General features: G+C 40.1%; 1 protein-coding gene across 5 annotated transcripts in view; it reads left to right on the top strand.

Annotated features, from left to right (window-relative positions):
• MID1 (midline 1) overlaps positions 1–20,289 on the top strand; it is a 413,412-nt gene that overhangs the window by 315,087 nt on the left and 78,036 nt on the right. For all 5 annotated transcript variants that reach the window (XM_070289738.1, XM_070289737.1, XM_070289740.1 and 2 more), the window contains exon 3: positions 8,673–8,768. In XM_070289738.1, coding sequence (XP_070145839.1) covers positions 8,673–8,768 — 96 coding nt within the window. The remainder of the gene's footprint in view (positions 1–8,672; positions 8,769–20,289) is intronic.

The following is a 20,289-nucleotide window of genomic DNA, read 5'->3' as shown; positions in this document are numbered from 1 at the left end:
CAAGTATTCTTATAATCTTTTCACCATCTAATTCTTGAGTAACAGATTGGTCACCTCTCTAGAGTTAACCACATGGATCTGCTGTGGTAGCCCAGAGTGCTGAGTTGAGGAGGATTTGAGAACCTGACTGGAAGCAATGAGCAGAGAAGGTGGCAGGATGACCGCCATATTGGACCTTCATGGCTCTGACCCCTATGCTGTCATCTTACAAGATTCTTTCTGTATTCTCCATTGACAGAAGTCCTAGTTAGGTTCTCTAAAACATTTCTCTTAGGCAATCACTTTTTCTTTTAATAATTGAGGTTTCCCTTTCTTATTGAATGAAAGATTATTGAGATTCTATAGTGTTTTACAGTGTTCAAAACTTTCACACACATGATTTCATAGAGCCCCTTAGTAACGCTTTCACCCCTCACCCCTATGTTGCCGCTCCCCTTTCCCCTCTCCCCCCTGGTAACCACTAGTTTGTAGGATATCATTATTTTTAAGTTAGAGACTTTCAAAGTTTCCTAGTCATTCAGCTTCTTTGAGAATATTCTTTTAGAATAAAGAATATTTGAGAATATTCTTTGAGAATATTGATTCTCAAAATTGACAAATGTGTTACTGGTCCATTGCTCATCTTTCCTACTACAGACAGAAATAGGGCCTGGGGATGAGGAGTGAACAGGAAAGACCACTCACATCTCTAATACCTGCAAATAAGTAGTTGTCATTGGATCTGCTAACATTACAGCTAAATGAGTATAATTATACTGAGATTTATTTATATCCATTAACATTTGAAAGCTCTTCTAGGCTGTAAATGGTATTTAAAAATTATTTTCTGTGTATTATTGACTACTAGATTACAATAATAAACACTGAACTGACTGTGGAATTTATAAATATATGGTACAGATTCTGTGGTGTTAATATAGAAATATCAAATAAAACCTGACAAGGTAAATACAGTATCACATATCAAAATGGCTTAAATTGTCGTCCATGGAACACTAGACTTAAATTTGTATGCAGATTGGGTTTTATTATGTTTTTGAAGTTCCCTGGGCGACCTGTCTTGCCAGGGCATTTGGAAATGTTAACTATCATAACCAGTGAAAAAAGGCATTAAAAACTCAAACCAGCATGAATCACCCAGATTTGCGGTCTGTCATGAGCTCAACCTGAAGATAGCCTCAAATTCCTGCAACGTAATTAAAACATCTTAAGAGTTTAGTTACATGTTAAGAATTTACGTTTTTGTGCAGGTGGCATGTGTTAATACGGGTGTGTTTTTATATTAAGGGTTGTGATTAAAGTTTGTTAGAAGAAAATATACGGATGGTGGCACTCGACCTGTTCATATCCTGATGGTGCTGGAGGGCTGGTGTTGGGTGTCAAGGCTATGAACAGAGTTCCTGAGTGTCGCTCTGAAAATTATAGAATGGAACAAGCCAGATCTGTGTTTGCCTTGAAAGGTATCCAGACTTAACACTACTTTAAAGGCATTCTGAAGCATTGACTTCGGAATAAGAGCAAACATTCTTTAAGGCCTGAACAGACCCAAAAGGAGTTACTGAAATCTCCTGTTTCAGGCATACATTTTCATATTACTGCTCAATGACAAGTCCCTCATTCCTTGCAATCTGACTCTTAGGTACAGGTCTCCAAAGACTAAAATGAGGGGTATTTTTGTCTGCTTACTTTGTTATATGATTGGGTCTCAGTATATGTAGAAGCACAAAGCTCATCTGTTAAGTTGGATTTACTATTCTCAGCCGGTGTCCATATCCATGCCTAAAGGCTCATTTTGAGATGAGTTGCAAAATCAGCTATGCTGCCACGAATTGTTCAGTGATCAACTCAAATAAACCTTACTGAAAACTATGTAACATGAAGGAGGTTGAGTCTGGCTCCATGCAAATACATTAGAAATGTATACATTAAAACAAAAATTGCTGGAAAAGTCAGTCCTTTCCATACAGAGTATGCAGGGGAGCATCCTTCTTGGAGCAGCATGTTTGGCCATGGTGTCTTCCACAAACTTGACTTGCACCCAGTCGTTTGTTCTATATGAAGAAAATGAAATCTGACTTGTTGCACGTCTACTTTGAGATGGACCATCTTGATGATTTATATTCCTCTTTGATGGGGTGTTGACATGGTGGGAGGGTGTGTGTTGAATTACAACAAAGAGTCGCACACTTACAAAAGCCTCATCTTTCTCAGCAAAGACTCTTCCTTTCCCTTCATAGAGGAAGAGGAGGACTATGAAAAAACACCTGGAAAAGAGGTGATGAGTTAAGGCTAGGTTCAACCTGAATTTGGTTTTAGACAAAATGTGCAGTGATGTATCAGTGATAATTCCTAAACTGTCTACTCATGTAAAACTGTGTTTATTCAATAATGTAGTATTTACTTTCCCAGAAATCATGTGATCTAATGGAGTTGTAAAGCATCCATTCAGAATGCTTCTAAAATTTTATTGGCACACAATCCCACCTGTTTACATGTGGCTACTTTCTTACTAAAACAGCAGCAGAATTGAGTAGCTGCAACAGAGACCATATGGCCAACAAAGCCTAAACTATTTATTCCCTGGTCCAGGAAAACTTGGCTGACGGTTGCTCTAGAATTTGATGCTATGCTGTCCAGTAATGGAGCCACGAACTGATGTAGCAGCATCCCAGAATTCAAACTGGGGTGATCCAGGAAGCATCTGGAAGAGAGAGGGATGGCAGGACATAAAGAGGGCATGGTCATGAGCAGGCAGTTGCTGTGGACACTGGGCTCCTCCCAGCGGAGCACTCTGAGATTTTCTGAAACCCAGCTCAGAGTGGTCCCACCTGGAGGTGAGGAAGTTGGGCTGTTTACCAGCTACCAGTACTTGCTGGTTGAGGACTGCTCCTTGGGGCATCAACCTGCCTTCTCCCCAGCACCCCAGCCTGCCCTGCCTGCCTGGAGCCAGAAAAAGCCCTGGAGCCAAAAGGAACAGGTACTTTGAGCAAAAAGCCATCAGCAGGCTTGAGAAGGGTGAGTGCTTGAGACAAGAGGTTAGGCTCCTGTAATATCTGGTGCTGACCCAAACAATGTTTCATCCTGTAATTCATGATTTCAACAAACCTTTTTATTATGATTCCTGGTGTGTGTGCTCAACATCTCCTCTGAACTTAACAATAGCATGTTGTTGTTGTTTGGTCACTAAGTCATGTCCGACTCTTTGTGACCCACATGGACTGCAGTACACCAGGCTCCTCTGTCTGTGGGATTTCCCAGGCAAGACTACTGGAGTAGGTTGTCATTTCCTCCTGCAGGGGATCTTTCTGACCCAAGGATCAAATCTGTGTCTCCTGCATTGGCAGGTGGATTCTTACCTCTGAGCCACCTGGGAAGCCCCAGTAGAACAAATGGGTATATTTATTGTTTCTACACATAATGGATGAGAAAACTAAGCCCTAGCATCATGTGTCCAGGAGAATTGAGCTGGGGTCGTAGCCCCAGGTTCCTTGCTCTACCTGTGTGGTCATTCATGCCTGACTTGGACTTCTATATGGTTCAGCTCCCTAAGGAAATGGAAATATATTGACGTTTTGGAGGTGAGAACAGGAAACTAAAACTTTTGAGAGGGTTATTCTGTAGAATTCCTTAGATAGCCATAGGGAAGTAGATACTTATATCCACTTCAGTCGCAAGACTCTGATGCCAAAAAGCATTATCTCTCTTTTGCACAAAGCACAGTCAAAATCAAGAGGTTATAGGCCCTGCTGACTGCCGCACAGGATGTTAGTGATACAGTTAAATTCGAGAAAACTCCATATCAGTCCCTGTAATGGAAGTTATGGATACATGGTTCACTGAGGACTGGATTCAGTTCCCTTCCCATTCCCCGAACTCTCTTGAAAAGTGTTGTCAGTCCCTGTGGTACCTCTTGGAATCAAGTCTCTCTCTCAGCTTCATTTCCCTTTATTATATTTCTAAGTGACTTAGTAATTCTTTGTGGGCTTCAGTAACACTTGTACTATTCAAATTTGAATAACCCCAAAGGATCTAGCTAGGTCAATGGGTTTAAACCACAGGCTTTAGTCTGCGTATTAGTTGATTAAAAACAGATTTTATACATGATGGATCCTAAATAAAGGGAGGGGAAAGCAAGCAGATGTTTGTAAAGTCTAAATGTGTTAGATTTCATTTACTTGGAGCTCTTGCTGACTAGCTTTCAAAGTCTTACCTATGACAATTGAACTTTAAACAGCTTCATGATGCATTTTCTGAGAAATTTCCTGCTCTGAAGGGTCAGCCAAAAAGAAAAGCAGAAGGATTCCCTAAGATGAACGTACAAAAATAAGTTGACAGATGTACCATAAAGTCGTCATATCCACGTGAAAGACACTGAATAATGGAAGGCCTCGAAATGATTCTCTAGTCTCAGACCATAAAGTAGTTGCAGTTTGTTTTAATTCAAACAGTAGAAAAACAGTTGGCTTTTGTGGTGGTGGCGGCAAAGAGCTTTGAAAGCAAGTTTTTCTTTGATACAAATATGAGATCATTAAGTTGCACATAAATCACTCTGTCTGGTGCATTCTCTGACTTTTTGTGGTAGCCCATCCTTCAGGGGAGAAACAGTTCTTCTTCTCCCTTAAAATATGTATACTTGAGACGCTTTGAGTGTCTCAAAGCCGACATGGAAGATTTCCTGTTGGTCTTCCCGTCCAGATGAAATAATGCCCAAAACCTCCCCCTGAACTCTGAACACATGAGAATTACAGACAAAATATTTTTAATGCATTTTAAAGAACAATAACCAAGCTTAAACATAAGTGGGGAAACTCCAAGGACCAGAAATGAAAGGACAGGCAGAAATGAGAGGTGGGTGGTGAGGGGCCAGTGGGGACCTAAGGGTAAACCTGGTGGAGTGTGTCCCATACGAGGCAGAAGGCTTAGATGCCCCATGCACCTGGAGTGCAGGACTCCCCGTGTACACACCAGGCTCAAATGGCACCTCCCACCTTCTCTAGAATTGGAGCCAGACAGGATTCTCATGGAAGGAAGCAGAGGCACTGAGTCAAACCAGGACTTGCGCCTCTGTGGCACATGGGTGTCTTGTGGGAATGCCTTCTCTGGGAAAGCAGCCTCAAGCCCTAATGACTGAGGAGGTGCCTCAGCTGCCTGTGCAGGGGACGAAGTTCACGTCAGATGAGCTGTCAGACAAAAATGACAAGACCTAAGATGAAACCCATTTCTCTTGAAATGTTATGCAAATACAGGAAAATAGGAAATTGCCTTTTCTCAGAAGAGCTTAAGTATAAGTATATTCACTTCTCTCGAAGTTGTAGAGGAGACGGTTGCATCCAGGAACAGGAACAGAAAGTAATTCCACAAGAAAAGGGAGATGTTATGAAGAACCTACTGGAAATGAAAAATGTGGCCAGTGAAATAGAAAAAAAAGTTAGACAGTAGGATAAACACCAGATGCATATGCATAACTTGTTTAAGAATGATCAGAGAGATTTCTGCTTTGAGATTATACATTTTAAGCATTCAATAAAAGTGATTCTTTTCCTGACTATACCTTTCTAAATCTCAAATGTAGGAAAGCAGAAAAAGTAAACATCCTCAGAAATAAATTTCCCAGTATAATGAACTGTTATCAGCTTTATGAAATTGTTGATTTTCAAAATCTCCCTCACAGTCTTTCCAGATCCTTTTATTTGGACGGCATTACAAAACTTAGATCTACCATCAGATTGCCTTTCTATACCTTCACCATGTCTATGGAATTGGTTATATGTTAAAAACACACTTGCCCTAATCCTTTGCCCTCTCATGCCTCCCTGAGCTTGTTGTATGAGATTGTGCTGTTCCCCACCCATGGGAACTTCTGTGTGCTCACCTCTACCTGCATTCTCTCTTCCCAAGAAACTCCCACTCATGTTCACCAGCCTCTGAGAAAAAAGCGTCATCTTGGAAACCTTCTGAGGCAGCCCGACTCCCCCCCTTCTCTTGTTTACAGCATCTCTGTCCCAGTGCTGTACTCGTTTCTTTGCACATAGGGAGTAGATCTTTTAAGTTTTCTCTCTTATGATCTGGCATATGGTGGAAGCTTCATTAATATGCATGTCGATGGGCAAAATGGTACAAATAAAGGGCATAAAGAATCAGAAGCCATGGAGAACTCTTAAGGAATCTTACCCAGAACAGAGGGTTACTGTGGTTGAAAATAAAGTTAATAGTCATTGTGCGGAATTTTAAATTTGATGTTCTACAGATTTGTGGTTGCCAAGGTTGGGGTTGGGGGGTGGATTGGGAGTTTGGAATTCAGTTCAGTTCGGTCACTCAGTCATGTCCAACTCTTTGCGATCCCATGGACTGCAGTGTGCCAGGCTTCCCTGTCCAGCACCAACTCCTGGAGCTTGCTCAAACTCATGTCCATCAAATTGGTGATGCCATCCAACCACCTCATCCTCTGTTGTCCCCTTCTCCTCCTGCCTTCAATATTTCCCAGCATCAGGGTCTTTTCCAATGAATCAATTTTTCACCTCAGGTGGCCAAAGTATTGGAGCTTCTTTTCAGTATCAGTTCTTCCAATGAATATTCAGGACTGATTTCCTTTAAGATTGACTGGTTTGATCTCCTTGCTGTCGAAGGGACTCTCAAGAGTCTTCTCCAACACCACAGTTCAAAAGCATCAATTCTTTGGCACTCAGCTTTCTTTATAGTCCAACTCTCACATCTGTACATGACTACTGGAAAACCCATAGCTTTGATTAGACGGACCTTTGTTGGCTTTTTAACATGCTGTCTAGGTTTATCATAGCTTATCTTCCAAGGAGCAAGTGTCTTTTAATTTCATGACTACAGTCACCATCTGCAGATACTTTGGAGCCCAAGAAAATAAAGTCTGTTACTGTTTGTATTGTTTCCCCATCTATTTGCCATGAAGTTTGGGATTAGCAAATGCGAACTCTTATATACAGGATGGATAAACAACATGGTCCTACTGCATAGCACAAGGAACTATATATAATATCCTGTGATAAACCATAATGGAAAAGAATATGAAAAAGAATGTGTGTGTGTGTGTGTGTGTGTGTGTGTGTGTGTGTATATATATATATATATAAAACTGAATCTGCTATACAGCAAAAATTAACACATTATAAATCAATTATACTTCAATAAAATAAATTGTAAAAAATATGGATGTTCTAAAGGAATAGGGCATAATTCTAGATTCTTAAGGAGCATATGTGCTAGGTCACTTCAGTTGTATCTGACTCTTTGCACCCCTATGGACTGTAGCCCTCCAGACTCCTCTGTCCCTGGAATTCTCCAGGCTCGAATACTGGAGTAGCTTCTCATGCCCTCCTCCAGGGGATCTTCCTGACCTTGAGATCAAACCTGCATCTCTTAAGTCTCCTGCATTGTCAAGCAGGATCTTTACCACTAGTGCCACCTGGGAAGTCCATAAGGCGGATAGTGATATGAAAAATGTAACATTCAAGGAAGTTTGATTTGTCATTGATAGGCTGATAGGCATAGAATAGAAGCATGTACAGTGCAATGTACTGTGAGTGAATAAACATGTATCATGAGCACTTCTTCTAAATGCCTATAAATGACCATAATGTCAGCAATAGCTGGATAGTTCAGACCTTTATCCAGGGGATTGACATCAGCCTGCCCATAAGATGGTAAATTCTAAAAATCCAACAGTGGTTGATTTGATATGGGAGTGTATTCCTTCTGTTACTGCCATTTCTGATTCAGATAAGGAATTAGAAATCCAATTACCTCTTCTCTTCCTGGTGCACAACCAGGAAATAACCTGTGACTAGACTTTATTTTTGGGGGCTCCAAAATCACCACAGATGGTGACTGCAGTCATGAAATTAAAAGACGCTTACTCCTTGGAAGAAAAGTTATGACCAACCTAGATAGCTTATTCAAAAGCAGGGACATTACTTTGCCGACTAAGGTCCGTCTAGTCAAGGCTATGGTTTTGCCCAGTGGTCATGTATGGATGTGAGAGTTGGACTGTGAAGAAGGCTGAGCGCCGAGGAATTGATGCTTTTGAACTGTGGTGTTGGAGAAGACTCTTGAGAGTCCCTTGGACTGCAAGGAGATCCAACCAGTCCATTCTGAAGGAGATCAACCCTGGGATTTCTTTGGAGGGAATGATGCTGAAGCTGAAGCTCCAGTACTTTGGCCACCTGATGCGAAGAGTTGACTCATTGGAAAAGACTTTGATGCTGGGAGGGATTGGGGGCAGGAGGAGAAGGGGACGACCGAGGATGGGATGGCTGGATGGCATCACGGACTCGATGGACATGAGTCTGAGTGAACTCTGGGAGATGGTGATGGACAGGGAGGCCTGGCGTGCTGTGATTCATGGGGTTGCAAAGAGTCGGACACGACTGAGCGACTGAACTGAACTGAATTAGTCAGTGAAATATGCCCGAGTTCGTGCATGAAGCAGGCACAAAAAGAGTAAGAGGTGAACATTTTTAGAACAATCTTTTACATGTGATTTTTCAAAATCTAGTATAAATCTACAAGAACTTGAAATGGCATAGATTTCATTGAGATTTCTCTTAAAATGTATCCATTTTCCCAAGTATAAGTAATTTTGTGTATATTAAAGTATTAAAAGCATGCAGAATAATATTTTCCTCTCTTGTTTTTCTGAACAGCAAAACTTGGAGAGTAACCTCACCAACCTTATTAAGAGGAACACGGAACTGGAGACACTTTTGGCTAAACTCATTCAAACATGTCAACATGTTGAGGTGAGTTTCTCTATGTACTATTTTTCATATGAGAACTGCTTGATCATGGTTCTTATACCCTCACCCTTTATATTTTTCTGATGGGAATCTTAAGATTAGTTTTTGCAGAAGTCAGATATCTAAGATGGATGAAATTAGAAGGAACTAGAACCTTCAAGAATCTCTCCCCATCCACTGCTTTGCTCTGCTCCCACTCCTATCACAGCTCTCCCTAATCCAGTTTACTTTAGCATTCCTAAACTTGTAGATTTGAATCACCCCTCCAAAGAACACCCCCCTAAAATCACTATTGAAAAGGTGTTGTATTAGTTTCCGATGTCACCGGTAACAAATTACTGCACACTTGAGTGGCATGAAACAGACACTGATTTTTTTTTGCTATTCCTAGAGGTCAGAAGTCCAACATCAAGCTGTTGACAAGGCCTTGCTCATTCTGAAGGCTCTTGGGGAGCCTCTTTTATGCCTCTTCCCACCTCCTAGTGTTTGCAGCCCAGTCCTTGGCGTCCACTGGCTGCTAGATCCATCACTCTAATCTTGGCCTCTGTCCTTACGTGGCCTTCTCCCTGTGTGTTTCTGTGTCTGTATCCAATTCTCCTTCTTAAAAGGATGCCTGTCACTGGATTAGGCTCCACCCTACTTGAATATGCGTGTGTGCTCAGGCGCATCAGATTCTTTGCAACCCCATGCACTGTAGCCCACTAGGCTCCTCTGTCCATAGGATTTCCCAGGCAAGAATACTGGAGTGGGTTGCCATTTTCTCCTCCAGGGGATCTTCCCTATCCAGGGATCAAACCAGTGTCTCTTAAGTCTCCTGCACTGGCAGGTAGATTCTTTGGCACTGTACCACCTGGGAAGCCCACTTCAGTATGAACTCACTTTAACTTGATTCCATCTGCAAAGACCCCATTTCCAAATAAGGTCATATTTATAGGCACCAGGGATTAGGTCTTGGACGTACTTTTTTTTTAGGGTGGGGTTTGGGATACAATACAACTCAACTCACTACAGGTGTAATAAATACATCTTAGTTGACAAATAATGTTTCCATGAAGTTCACCATAACTGCAGCATGTTGGGATTTAGTCAAGAGCATGCAGGCAGCCCTAAAAGCAAGGGCAAGTTGCAGAATACAGGTCTTTGACTGCTTCTGGCAGGGATCTTTCCAGGGAGCATGTGGAGCCTTGTTGATTAAACAGCATTGTAAATAATAGTGAACAACCATGATGTTCTCATTATTATAGGGTGAAGTGAACATGTATTATAGAATTAGATGGATGAACAAAAAATGATCCATGTGCTATATTTTCTTTTTATGATGTGATAGCATTTGATGTTTAGGAAGGACCAGAAGAAAGAATTATTTCTCTTCAGTTAAAAAACAAAAGGAAAAAAAATTACCTGTCTTTTATGATGAAATCTTACAAATGCTTTATGGATTGAGTGATTATTTCATTCCATTTCAGATAGATACTTCTTAAAGCATTAGCGTCTTGTTTCTATTATGGCCTTTAGCGATTTCAGAACAACTGTCTTGCTCCTAATGCAACATTAGTGTGGCTTGAACTTATAAAACACTGTTCATCCTAACATGTAAAATTACATTCTGTAATGTTCGGTAATTTCAACCGATAGATAGATGTGTCATTCAAGAAATTTACAAGCAGAGTCTATTTTTAATTCAAAAGATTAGGTATTTAGTTGACATACAGGCTTTTAAAATGAAACTATTACTGAATTGATTGTAGCAGACTTTCAAATAGACAGATAGATGCCATGAGAAATTATTCTAGACAAAGAGTAAAGAATGTATTCCATTTGCTGTTGTTATTTCTGTATCAATCGTGTGGAATGGAATGAAGTGTGTGGGTGAATAAATTTGGTATTCAGGAAATTTCTAGATAAAAATCAGAGAAAATTAATTATAGTAGATAAATAATGATACCAGCAGTACCTATTTTTATGTTTCTTTATCCATAATTATTCACATTTTCAAGGGAAATGTTTTAAAAATGGAGCATTACAATCTCACATCAGTTCAGTGCAGTCGCTCAGTCATGTCTGACTCTTTGTGACCCCATGAACTACAGCACACCAGGCCTCCCTGTCCATCACCAACTCCCAGAGTCTACCCAAACCCATGTCCATTGAGTTGGTGATGCCATCCAACCATCTCATCCTCTGTTGTCCCCTTCTCCTCCTGCCCTCAATCTTTCCCAGCATCAGGGTCTTTTCAAATGAGTCAGCTCTTTGCCTCAGGTGGCCAAAGTACTGGAGTTTCAGCTTCAACATCAGTCCTTCCAATGAACACCCAAGACTGATCTCCTTTGGAATGGACTGGTTGGATCTCCTTGCAGCCCAAGGGACTCTCAAGAGTCGTCTCCAACACCACAGTTCAAAAGCATCAATTCTTCTGTGCTCAGCTTTCTTTATAGTACAACTCTCAGATCCATACATGACTACTGAAAAAAACGAAGCCTTGACTAGACAGACCTTTGTTGACAAAGTAATGTCTCTGCTTTTTAATATGCTGTCTAAGTTGGTCATAACTTTTCTTCCAAGGAGTAAGCGTCTCTTAATTTCATGGCTGCAGTCACCATCTGTGGTGATTTTGGAGCCCCCAAAAATAAAGTCTGATACTGTTTCTACTCTTTCCCCGTCTATTTCCCATGAAGTGATAGGACCAGATGCCATAATCTTCGTTTTCTGAATGTTGAGCTTTAAGCCAACTTTTACACTCTCCTCTTTCACTTTCATCAAGAGGCTCTTTAGTTCTTCTTCACTTTCTGCCATAAGGGTGGTGTCATCTGCATATCTGAGGTTATTGATATTTCTCCCAGCAATCTTGATTCCAGCTTGTGCTTTTGCCAGCCCAGCGTTTCTCATAATGTACTCTGCATAGAAGTTCAATAAGCAGGGTGACAATATACAGCCTTGACGTACTCCTTTTCCTATTTGGAACCAGTCTGTTGTTCCATGTCTAGTTCTAACTGTTGCTTCCTGACCTGCATATAGGTTTCTCAAGAGGCAGGTCAGGTGGTCTGGTATTCCCATCTCTTTCAGAATTTTCCACAGTTTCTTGTGATCCACACAGTCAAAGGCTTTGGCATAGCCAATAAAGCAGAAATAGATGTTTTTCTGGAACTCTCTTGAATTTTCAATGATCCAACAGATGTTGGCAAGTTGATCTCTGGTTCCTCTGCCTTTTCTAAAACCAGCTTGAACATCTGGGAGTTTACGGTTCACATATTGCTGAAGCCTGGCTTGGAGAATTTTGAGCATTACTTTACTAGCGTGTGAGATGAGTGCAATTGTGCGGTAGTTTGAGCATTCTTTAATCAAATGAATCTGCCTTGAAATTTATTTAATCTTTGTTAAAGGAACAAGCGAAATGATAAAGCTGGCTTTATCAGAAACTGATTTGTACACATTTAGAGGTTGGGGGTAGTCGGGGAAAAGAATGCTAGAATAAGATGGCTAAATTCAATGCAGAACAGGTAAGTGACCTAAAGTGAAAGTGAAAGTGAAGTCACTCAGTCATGTCCCGACTCTGTGACCCCATGGACTGTCGCCCGTCAGGGTCTTTGGTCATGGGGATTTTCCAGGCAAGACTACTGGAGTGGGTTGTCATTTCCTCCCCCAGGGGATCTTCTTGTGACCAAAGGGGCAATAAAATCATCATATTTGAGCTAAATACCTTGCATCCCATCAGTTTTCTCTAAGTTAACATTTAACTTAGCAGAGACGAAGCCCTCCTCCATAGTCAATAGAAAATCAAGTTCTTTTACATCCCAGCCCAGAAAGTCAGATAACCCTTCCTTCAGCTGGCTCAATGGAGTGGAGTCTAGTATACATCCAAAGGAGTCAGTCTTCTTTTGCCTTATTTCTAAGATGTATATAATTCAGCTTAACCTGACTTTCTGCTCTTTGGGTTCTGGATACTGTTTGTTGATCTGTTAGCGGTATTTGCTAAACATGTATTTCTGGGTAAGTGTGTCTGTCAAGTTTTGCCTGCACTCAGTTACTTGGGCTTTTTAAATGGTCATACTGCTTCATTCCATGAGTGCTTGTGAATCCTTCTGTGTGTGTGTGTTTCACTGTGCTGGGTGGGAATGACCCTGCCTACACATGTTCACTATCTCAACTAAGATGAAAGAGCAATAATACACAATGGGAAAATGAGTTGCCATAAGAGAATTATGTGTGTGTGTGCTTAGTCGCTCAGCTGAGTCCTACTGTTTGCCACCCCACGGAATGTAGCCCATCAGTCTCCTCTGCCCATGGGATTGTTCAGGCAAGAATGTTGGAGTGGGTTGTCATTCCTTCTCCAGGGGATCTTCCCGACCCAGGAATGGAACCAGCGTCTCCTGCATTGCAGGCAGATTCTTTACTGCCTGAGCCATCAGAAAAGCCCATAAGAGAGTTAGGGATGATATACTTTGGAATTGCAGAGAAGAAATTTCTTCTATCTGGGAACTGGATCAGTTAGTACAGTTTCTGAGCCTGCTTTCAAGGGTATGTAACATTCAGACCTATGGAGAGATGAGAGAGGCTGTGCTTTCAGGGCAAACTAAAGCATGGGGATGGAAAAATGAAGAGTGTATGTACACACAATTAGTAGTTCATTCTATAGGAATGGAAAGTGTATGAGGCTGGATAAGTAGGAACTGACTTTAGAGAGATGAAGGGTTAGTGAGCTTTAATATTGTATCTGAGTTTGAACTTGATTTGGTTTTGAAGGTTTAGTGAGGGCTCGAGGAACACTGTGTCAATTTCACAGTTAACATCAGCATCCCTAGCTCTTTTCTTTTCAGGAAATGATGTTTTTGGGTTATTGGGGAACTAGGATGGATATCTTGATGCAAAATGCCCACACATCCAAGGGGAAATGTCCCAGTACTAGTAAACTCCAAAAAAGGTGGTGGGATTGGTTAGGCACCAGCCAGCATGACATTCTTTTTTAGTGGAAAAGAATTTCCTAGTTCACAACCTAGGTTCCTAGACTGTATTTCATCCTTTTCCTCTTTCTGAAGGTGTCCTTGTGTTTGGGTCTGAGCATTCCTCGGGAAAATAATCCCCCTGCCAGCTGGAGCTAAAACCACTCAAAAGCACAGAGGCAAATCCCAATTGTTGTAAATTAAATCAATAAATTCACACCAAATCTGGAGGAAATGCCACATCCTTATAAGTCCACACCTCCTTCCTGGGATTCACTTCTGCTGTTCTTTAGCATGAAAAAAGTTTGAAGGTCTCCCACCCCCATCCTCATTGTTTTCACAACTTTTTTTTTTTTTTTAATGAGGGCAAGCAAATGAAATGGCTTTTTGACAGTAAACACCAAATCATTTGAAAACTAGAGGTATGAGGCCAAGGCAGTTTAGGACTCAAGAGAAGGAGGCATTGAACCATCAGGTAGACTCCCAAGAAATGTTTGTGTAATTGGGTGGAATTCCAAAAATTAGTGGGTTTTAGCTACTCAGTTTTGTTTTCTGCAGGAGAAGAATGCAGTCAAAAATTGCCTTGTGATGAGTTTGGAATTAGTTATGGGATGTAGAACAAGTTCATGAAACGTGGTCAAAATTTGGGTCAGCTACAGGAATTCACAGTTCTAGGTCAAATAGGCTCTTGTTCTTCATTAACTCATCCTCCTCCCCATTTTCTTTTAAAAATCAGAGAGCTTAGTTTATTAGCTAGGCAAATGCTTAGAATCACTGATGGATATCATATTCTCCACACATTCTGAGAATCAAGTTCTTTCACAGGAAATACAATACCTGGACATGCAGTGTGTATGCACTTTGGGGAATTGTAGGTAACCAATGACTAAATCCACAGTAAGGTGGTAGAGAAAAGCTACGAAATGTTGACTAGTTGCCATAGCAGTTTGGAGAAGATAAAGGCTCAGCTGACTCCACCGTCCTTGCCCAAGTTCATCCTAGCAGGGCATTGTCTAAGCCAGCATCCCATCAAAGGCCTAGCTTTAGCTCCTTTGGCTTATGTTACCTTGCTTATAGTCACTTTTTGTGTCCTTTTGCCATTGATTTTCACTCTAAGTCTTTAAACTTTTTTTTTTCTTTACTCTCAATGGAAAGTTTGCTGTCTTACTGGCTTTCCAGTAAGGATTTTTCCAGTGCTTGGTGACATGTGGAGTGACAGATTTCTTGTGCATAAGTTAACTGCCATGTATTATGTGATTTTCACTTAGATGTTGAGCTCTGGAAATTGAGAGGGAAGAGGATAGCTTAAGGAATGGTAATAAAATGATTTGGGAAAACAGATGGGGTTCTGTAAAAGAACTTTCCAGCTAGTCACCAAGCCCTAAAAGCATTTAAATGTAAACACTGGAAAAAAGGAAAAAATGGCTAGGTTAAAAAGAAAGATGAACCTTTATGTTTAAATTAATTTTACTGTGTAGTTTAATGTCAAAGGCTCTCTATGGAAGCCTTGGCGGTTGCTTTGCCTGGAGCCCCTGAATGAAGACCAGCATCCGGACACCAAACATGGTGTTTGTATCTTGTGGACAGGTGTCTGATTTTGGATGACGTGTATCCTTCTAAGGGCCAACTTAAATGTCCAAAGTTGTAATCCATTATCACTTGCAGATAAGGGTTTGATTCCCACTCACATGAGCCCTTGGGAGAATGTTCTCAAGGTATATTTAGAATCAGACTCTGGAACCGCATCAGGCAGTCCACAGCCATTCTTGGCTGTTTGTGTAAATAGCTCTGGAATAAGGATAACACGATAGTGCAGCTATGGTGGCATTCAAAAACTGGATTGTGACAAGCCACTAACCTAAAGATTAATCTCTTAAGTTCAAGTCTTAGTATTCTCAGGACAAAGGAGAAAAGGGACTCTTGGACTGCACAGAACTTCATCTTCTCTGGAGAAGACTGTTTTTTAAAGTATTGTTGATTTACAATATTCTGTTAATCACTGCTGTACAGCAGGGTGATTCTTACACACATACACACACACATATGCACACTTTGTTTTTTTATATATTCTTTTCCATTATGGTTTATCATAGAATGCTGAATATAGTTCTCTGTGCTATATAGTAGGACCTTGTTTATCCATCCTATATATAAAAGCTCACATCTGCTAACCCCAACCTCCCGCTGTACCCTTCCACCCAACCCCCTCCCCCTTGGCAACGTTGCCACCAGGCTGTTCTCTATGTGCCTGATTCTGTTTCTGTTCCATAGATGGATTCATTTGTGTCATATTTTAGATACGTGATATCATATGGTATTGGTCATTCTCTGTCTGGCTTACTTCCCTTAGTACGATAGCTCTAGCTGCATTTATGCTGCTTCATTCTTTTTCTGGCTGAGAGATATTTCACTGTATCTATGGATCACATCTTGTTTATTCACTCATCTGTCGAAGGACATTTAGGTTGTTTCCTTGTCTTGGCTATTGCCAATACTGCTGCCATGAACATAGGGAGGGGTGCATGTATCTTTTTTTAAATTACAGTTTTGTCCAAGTGTATGCCCAGGAGTTAGATTGCTGAATCATATGGTAATTCTACTTTTAGGTTTCTGAGGAACCTCCATACTTATACCAATTTACATTCCTACCACAAGTGCGAGAGGGTTCCCTTTTCTCCACATCCTCTCCATAATTGGTTATTGAAGACTTTTTAAAGATGGCTATTCTGTGTGAGGTGGCTCCTTGTTGTTTTGATTTTCATTTCTCTAATAATTAGCAGTGTTGAGCATCTTTTCATGTGCCTATTTACCACCTGTATGTCTTCTTTGGAAAAATGTTTATTGAGGTCTTCTGCCCATTTTTGGATAGGGTTGATTGGTTTTTGTTGCAGTTATACGAACTGTTTATATATTTTGGCAAGTAAGCCATGGACCCTTATATCATTTGCAAATTTTTTCCTTCATTCTGTTGGATCTTTTTTTTTTTTTATAGTTTCCTTTGCTGTGCAAAAGCTTGTCAGTTTGATTATATATTTTTTTTAATTTATAATGACTTAGGAAACTGACCTTAGGGAACATTGGTACAATTTATGTCAGAGAATGTTTTGCCTATGTTCTCTTCTAGGAGTTTTATGGTGTCATGTCTTATCTTTAGGTCTTTACGGCAGTTGGAGTTTATTTTTGTGTATGGTAAGAGGATGTGTTACTCCAGGTGTTTCTTGACTTCCTGCTTTTGCATTCCAGTCCCCTATAATGAAAAGAACATCTTTTTTGGGTGTTAGTTCTCAAAGGTCTTGTAGGTCTTCATAGAACTGTTCAACTTCAGCTTCTTCAGCATTACTGGTTGGGGCATAGACTTGGATTACTGTGATATTTAATGGTTTGCCTTGGAAACGAACAGAGATCATTCTGTCATTTTTGAGATTGCATCCAAGTACTGCATTTCAGACTCTTTTGTTGACCATGATGGCTACTCCATTTCTTCTGAGGGATTCCTGCCCTCAGTAGTAGATATAATGGTCATCTGAGTTAAATTCACCCATTCCAGCCCATTTTAGTTCACTGATTTCTAGAATGTCGACGTTCACTCTTGCCATCTCTTGTTTGACCACTTCCAATTTGCCTTGATTCATGGACCTGACATTCCAGGTTCCTATGCAATATTGCTCTTTATAGCATCGGACCTTGCTTCTATCACCAGTCACATCCACAGCTGGGTTTTGTTTTTGCTTTGGCTCCATCCCTTCATTCTTTCTGGAGTTATTTCTCCACTGATCTCCAGTAGCGTGTTGGGCACCTACTGACCTGGGAAGTTCCTCTTTCAGTATCCTATCATTTTGCCTTTTCATACTGATCATGGTTTTTCCTGTGGTCATGTATGGATGTGAGAGTTGGGCTGTGAAGAAGGCTAAGCGCCGAAGAATCGATGCTTTTGAACTGTGGTGTTGGAGAAGACTCTTGAGAGTCCCTTGGACTGCAAGGAGATACAACCAATCCATTCTGAAGGAGATCAGCCCTGGGATTTCTTTGGAAGGAATGATGCTAAAGCTGAAACTCCTCATGTGAAGCGATGACTCATTGGAAAAGACTCTGATGCTGGGAGGGATTGGGGGCAGGAGGAGAAGGGGACGACAGAGGATGAGATGGCTGGATGGCATCACTGACTCGATGGATGTGAGTCTGAGTGAACTCTGGGAGTTGGTGATGGACAGGGAGGCCTGGCGTGCTGCGATTCATGGGGTCGCAAAGAGTCAGACACGACTGAGCGACTGAACTGAATTGAAGAGGATGTGTTCTAACTGCATTGATTTACATGTCACTGTCCAGCTTTCCCAACACCACTTGCTAAAGAGACTGTCTTTTTCCCATTGTATATTCTTGCCTCCTTTGCAGAAGATTGACTAGGTATGTAGGTTTATTTCTGGGCCCTCTATTCTGTTCCATTGATCCTTATGTCTGTTTTTGTGCCACTACTATGCTATTTTGATTATGTAGTTTTGTAGTATTGTCTGAAGTCTGGAAGAATTTTGCTTCCTGCTTTGTTCTTTTCCTTCAGGATTGCTTTGCAATTCTGGGTCTTTTATGGTTTCATATGAATTTTAGGATTATTTTTTCCAGTCCTGTGAAAAATGTCATAGGTAATTTGATAGGATTGCATTAAATCTATAGATTGTTTTAGGTTGTATGGCCATTTTAATAATATTAATTCTTTGAATCCAAGAACATGGGCTATCTTTCCATAATGAGAAGATTCAGTTTTTAACTACTGCATGCGTTTAATGGCTGTGTATCCAGTTTACTCCACCAAATTTGTGAAAATTGACAACTCATGAAGCAAATTTAGCTTTTCTTGGTGGAGATTAAATTTAACTGTTTATTAAGGTGGTGTACAACACATACTTGAACGTCTCCTCTTAGATTCAGTGCTCTTGTCTTTAAAACTGATTCATAAAGGGCATTGGATCCTGTTTCCTTCTTAGGTATATTCCTGAGGAATAATGAGAAGACCTCAGTAGAATGGTTTCCAGTATTTAGAAATAAGAGATGAATCTTACTAATGAATGAATGAATATTCGAGTTAATTTGGTATTACTTTCAGAATAACGTTCCCAAATTTCACCTTTGAAACTTTTTAAAAAACATGATCAAAACCTTTTATCATCTATAATCTTTCCAGTTTGGGTGGAATGAACTGTTGTGTCAGATTGAGAACCCTACCACGTGGCTTGGATTGGAGCATGATCACATACGTGCCTCTGAAGACAGTCCCTCTTACATGTTTGGATTTAGTCATGCAGATTTCCATGCAGATTTCCAAGGCTAATACTTAAATATGAAATAATCAGCCTTAATTGGGAAGGTCTAATGGATGAGCAGTAGGAATGAGGAATGAAGACTTAGTTTTACTAATGTATCTTAACATAGTTTCTCCCCATAATACAGGAATTCTTTATCACATCTCCCCTACTCTATCCAACACATAACCTTCTTGTCTTAAAATATTTAGATGGTTTGTTAAAGCAGCAGGGATGTTTCTGGCATAATATAAAGAATAGTAAGAACAGGTTGTGACAAATTTTTTAAATGGTCATCATAGTTCTAACTCAGCTTTCACTTAAGATGGCAGTAGGTGAATAGATCCAGGTGAGAGAGTCAGAGCTGCGACAGATGATCCTAGATGAGATGACTGTTAGGTAGAAGTTTGGATCCCACTCTTGCTTCTGTGCCTACCATTCAGAGACGTATGACCCGACCCATCAAGCCATCATTTTGTTACTGAACCAACCTGTTTTTTCCTCAATCTTCATATCTAGTTTATAAATTAGTTCCAAGAAAAATTTTTTTAAAAGAAGAAAAAAAAAAACACAACAGGGTCCTACATAGCAAGATCCTATGGTGTAGCACAGGGAACTATATTTAATATCTTATAATAAACCACAATGAAAAAGAATATATCTGTATACAGATAACTGAATTACTTTGCCAGACCCCACAAACTAACACAACATTGTAAATCAACTATACTTCATAAAATTTTTAACTGTCTAGTTTAAATTATTTTTCTCAATATGAATTGCTATTTGTGATAATCAAGCTCAAATTATCTCTGTATATAAGATGATGAGAAAAAACAGGACACATCATCTTTTACCTTCATTCAATTGACTTCTATTTTTAATTGCTAAATTTTATAGGGAAAACTGAAGAGCTTTGTTCTAATTTTGAAATTCCCTAGCAAAATCATTGAGTCATGCGTATCAAATGTTTGTTAACAAGGGGATGATTGTAGTGCTGGCTATTTTTGTTTCAAACAGAAATATGAAATTTTAAATTCAGCTATTTAAAAAGCTGGAGGCTACCCCTGAATGTACAAGGGCTTTCAGTGAAAAGCAACACAAATAGAAATTTTAGCAATCAAGTGAGGTAACTTCCCACCCTAGGAATTTATGATAGAGCTTTTACTATGCTTTTAAAAGCATTTTCACTATATATAACATCAGACTTATGTGTGTGTGTGTGTGTGTGTGTGTGTGTGTGTATATGCATGTATGTATATATATATATATATATATATATATATATATATA

The sequence above is a fragment of the Ovis canadensis genome, chromosome X (genome assembly GCF_042477335.2).
Source record: "Ovis canadensis isolate MfBH-ARS-UI-01 breed Bighorn chromosome X, ARS-UI_OviCan_v2, whole genome shotgun sequence".
Lineage (NCBI taxonomy): Eukaryota > Metazoa > Chordata > Mammalia > Artiodactyla > Bovidae > Ovis > Ovis canadensis.
The sequence above is the reverse complement of the archived record's forward strand: the minus strand, read 5'-3'. Positions and strand labels throughout refer to the sequence as shown.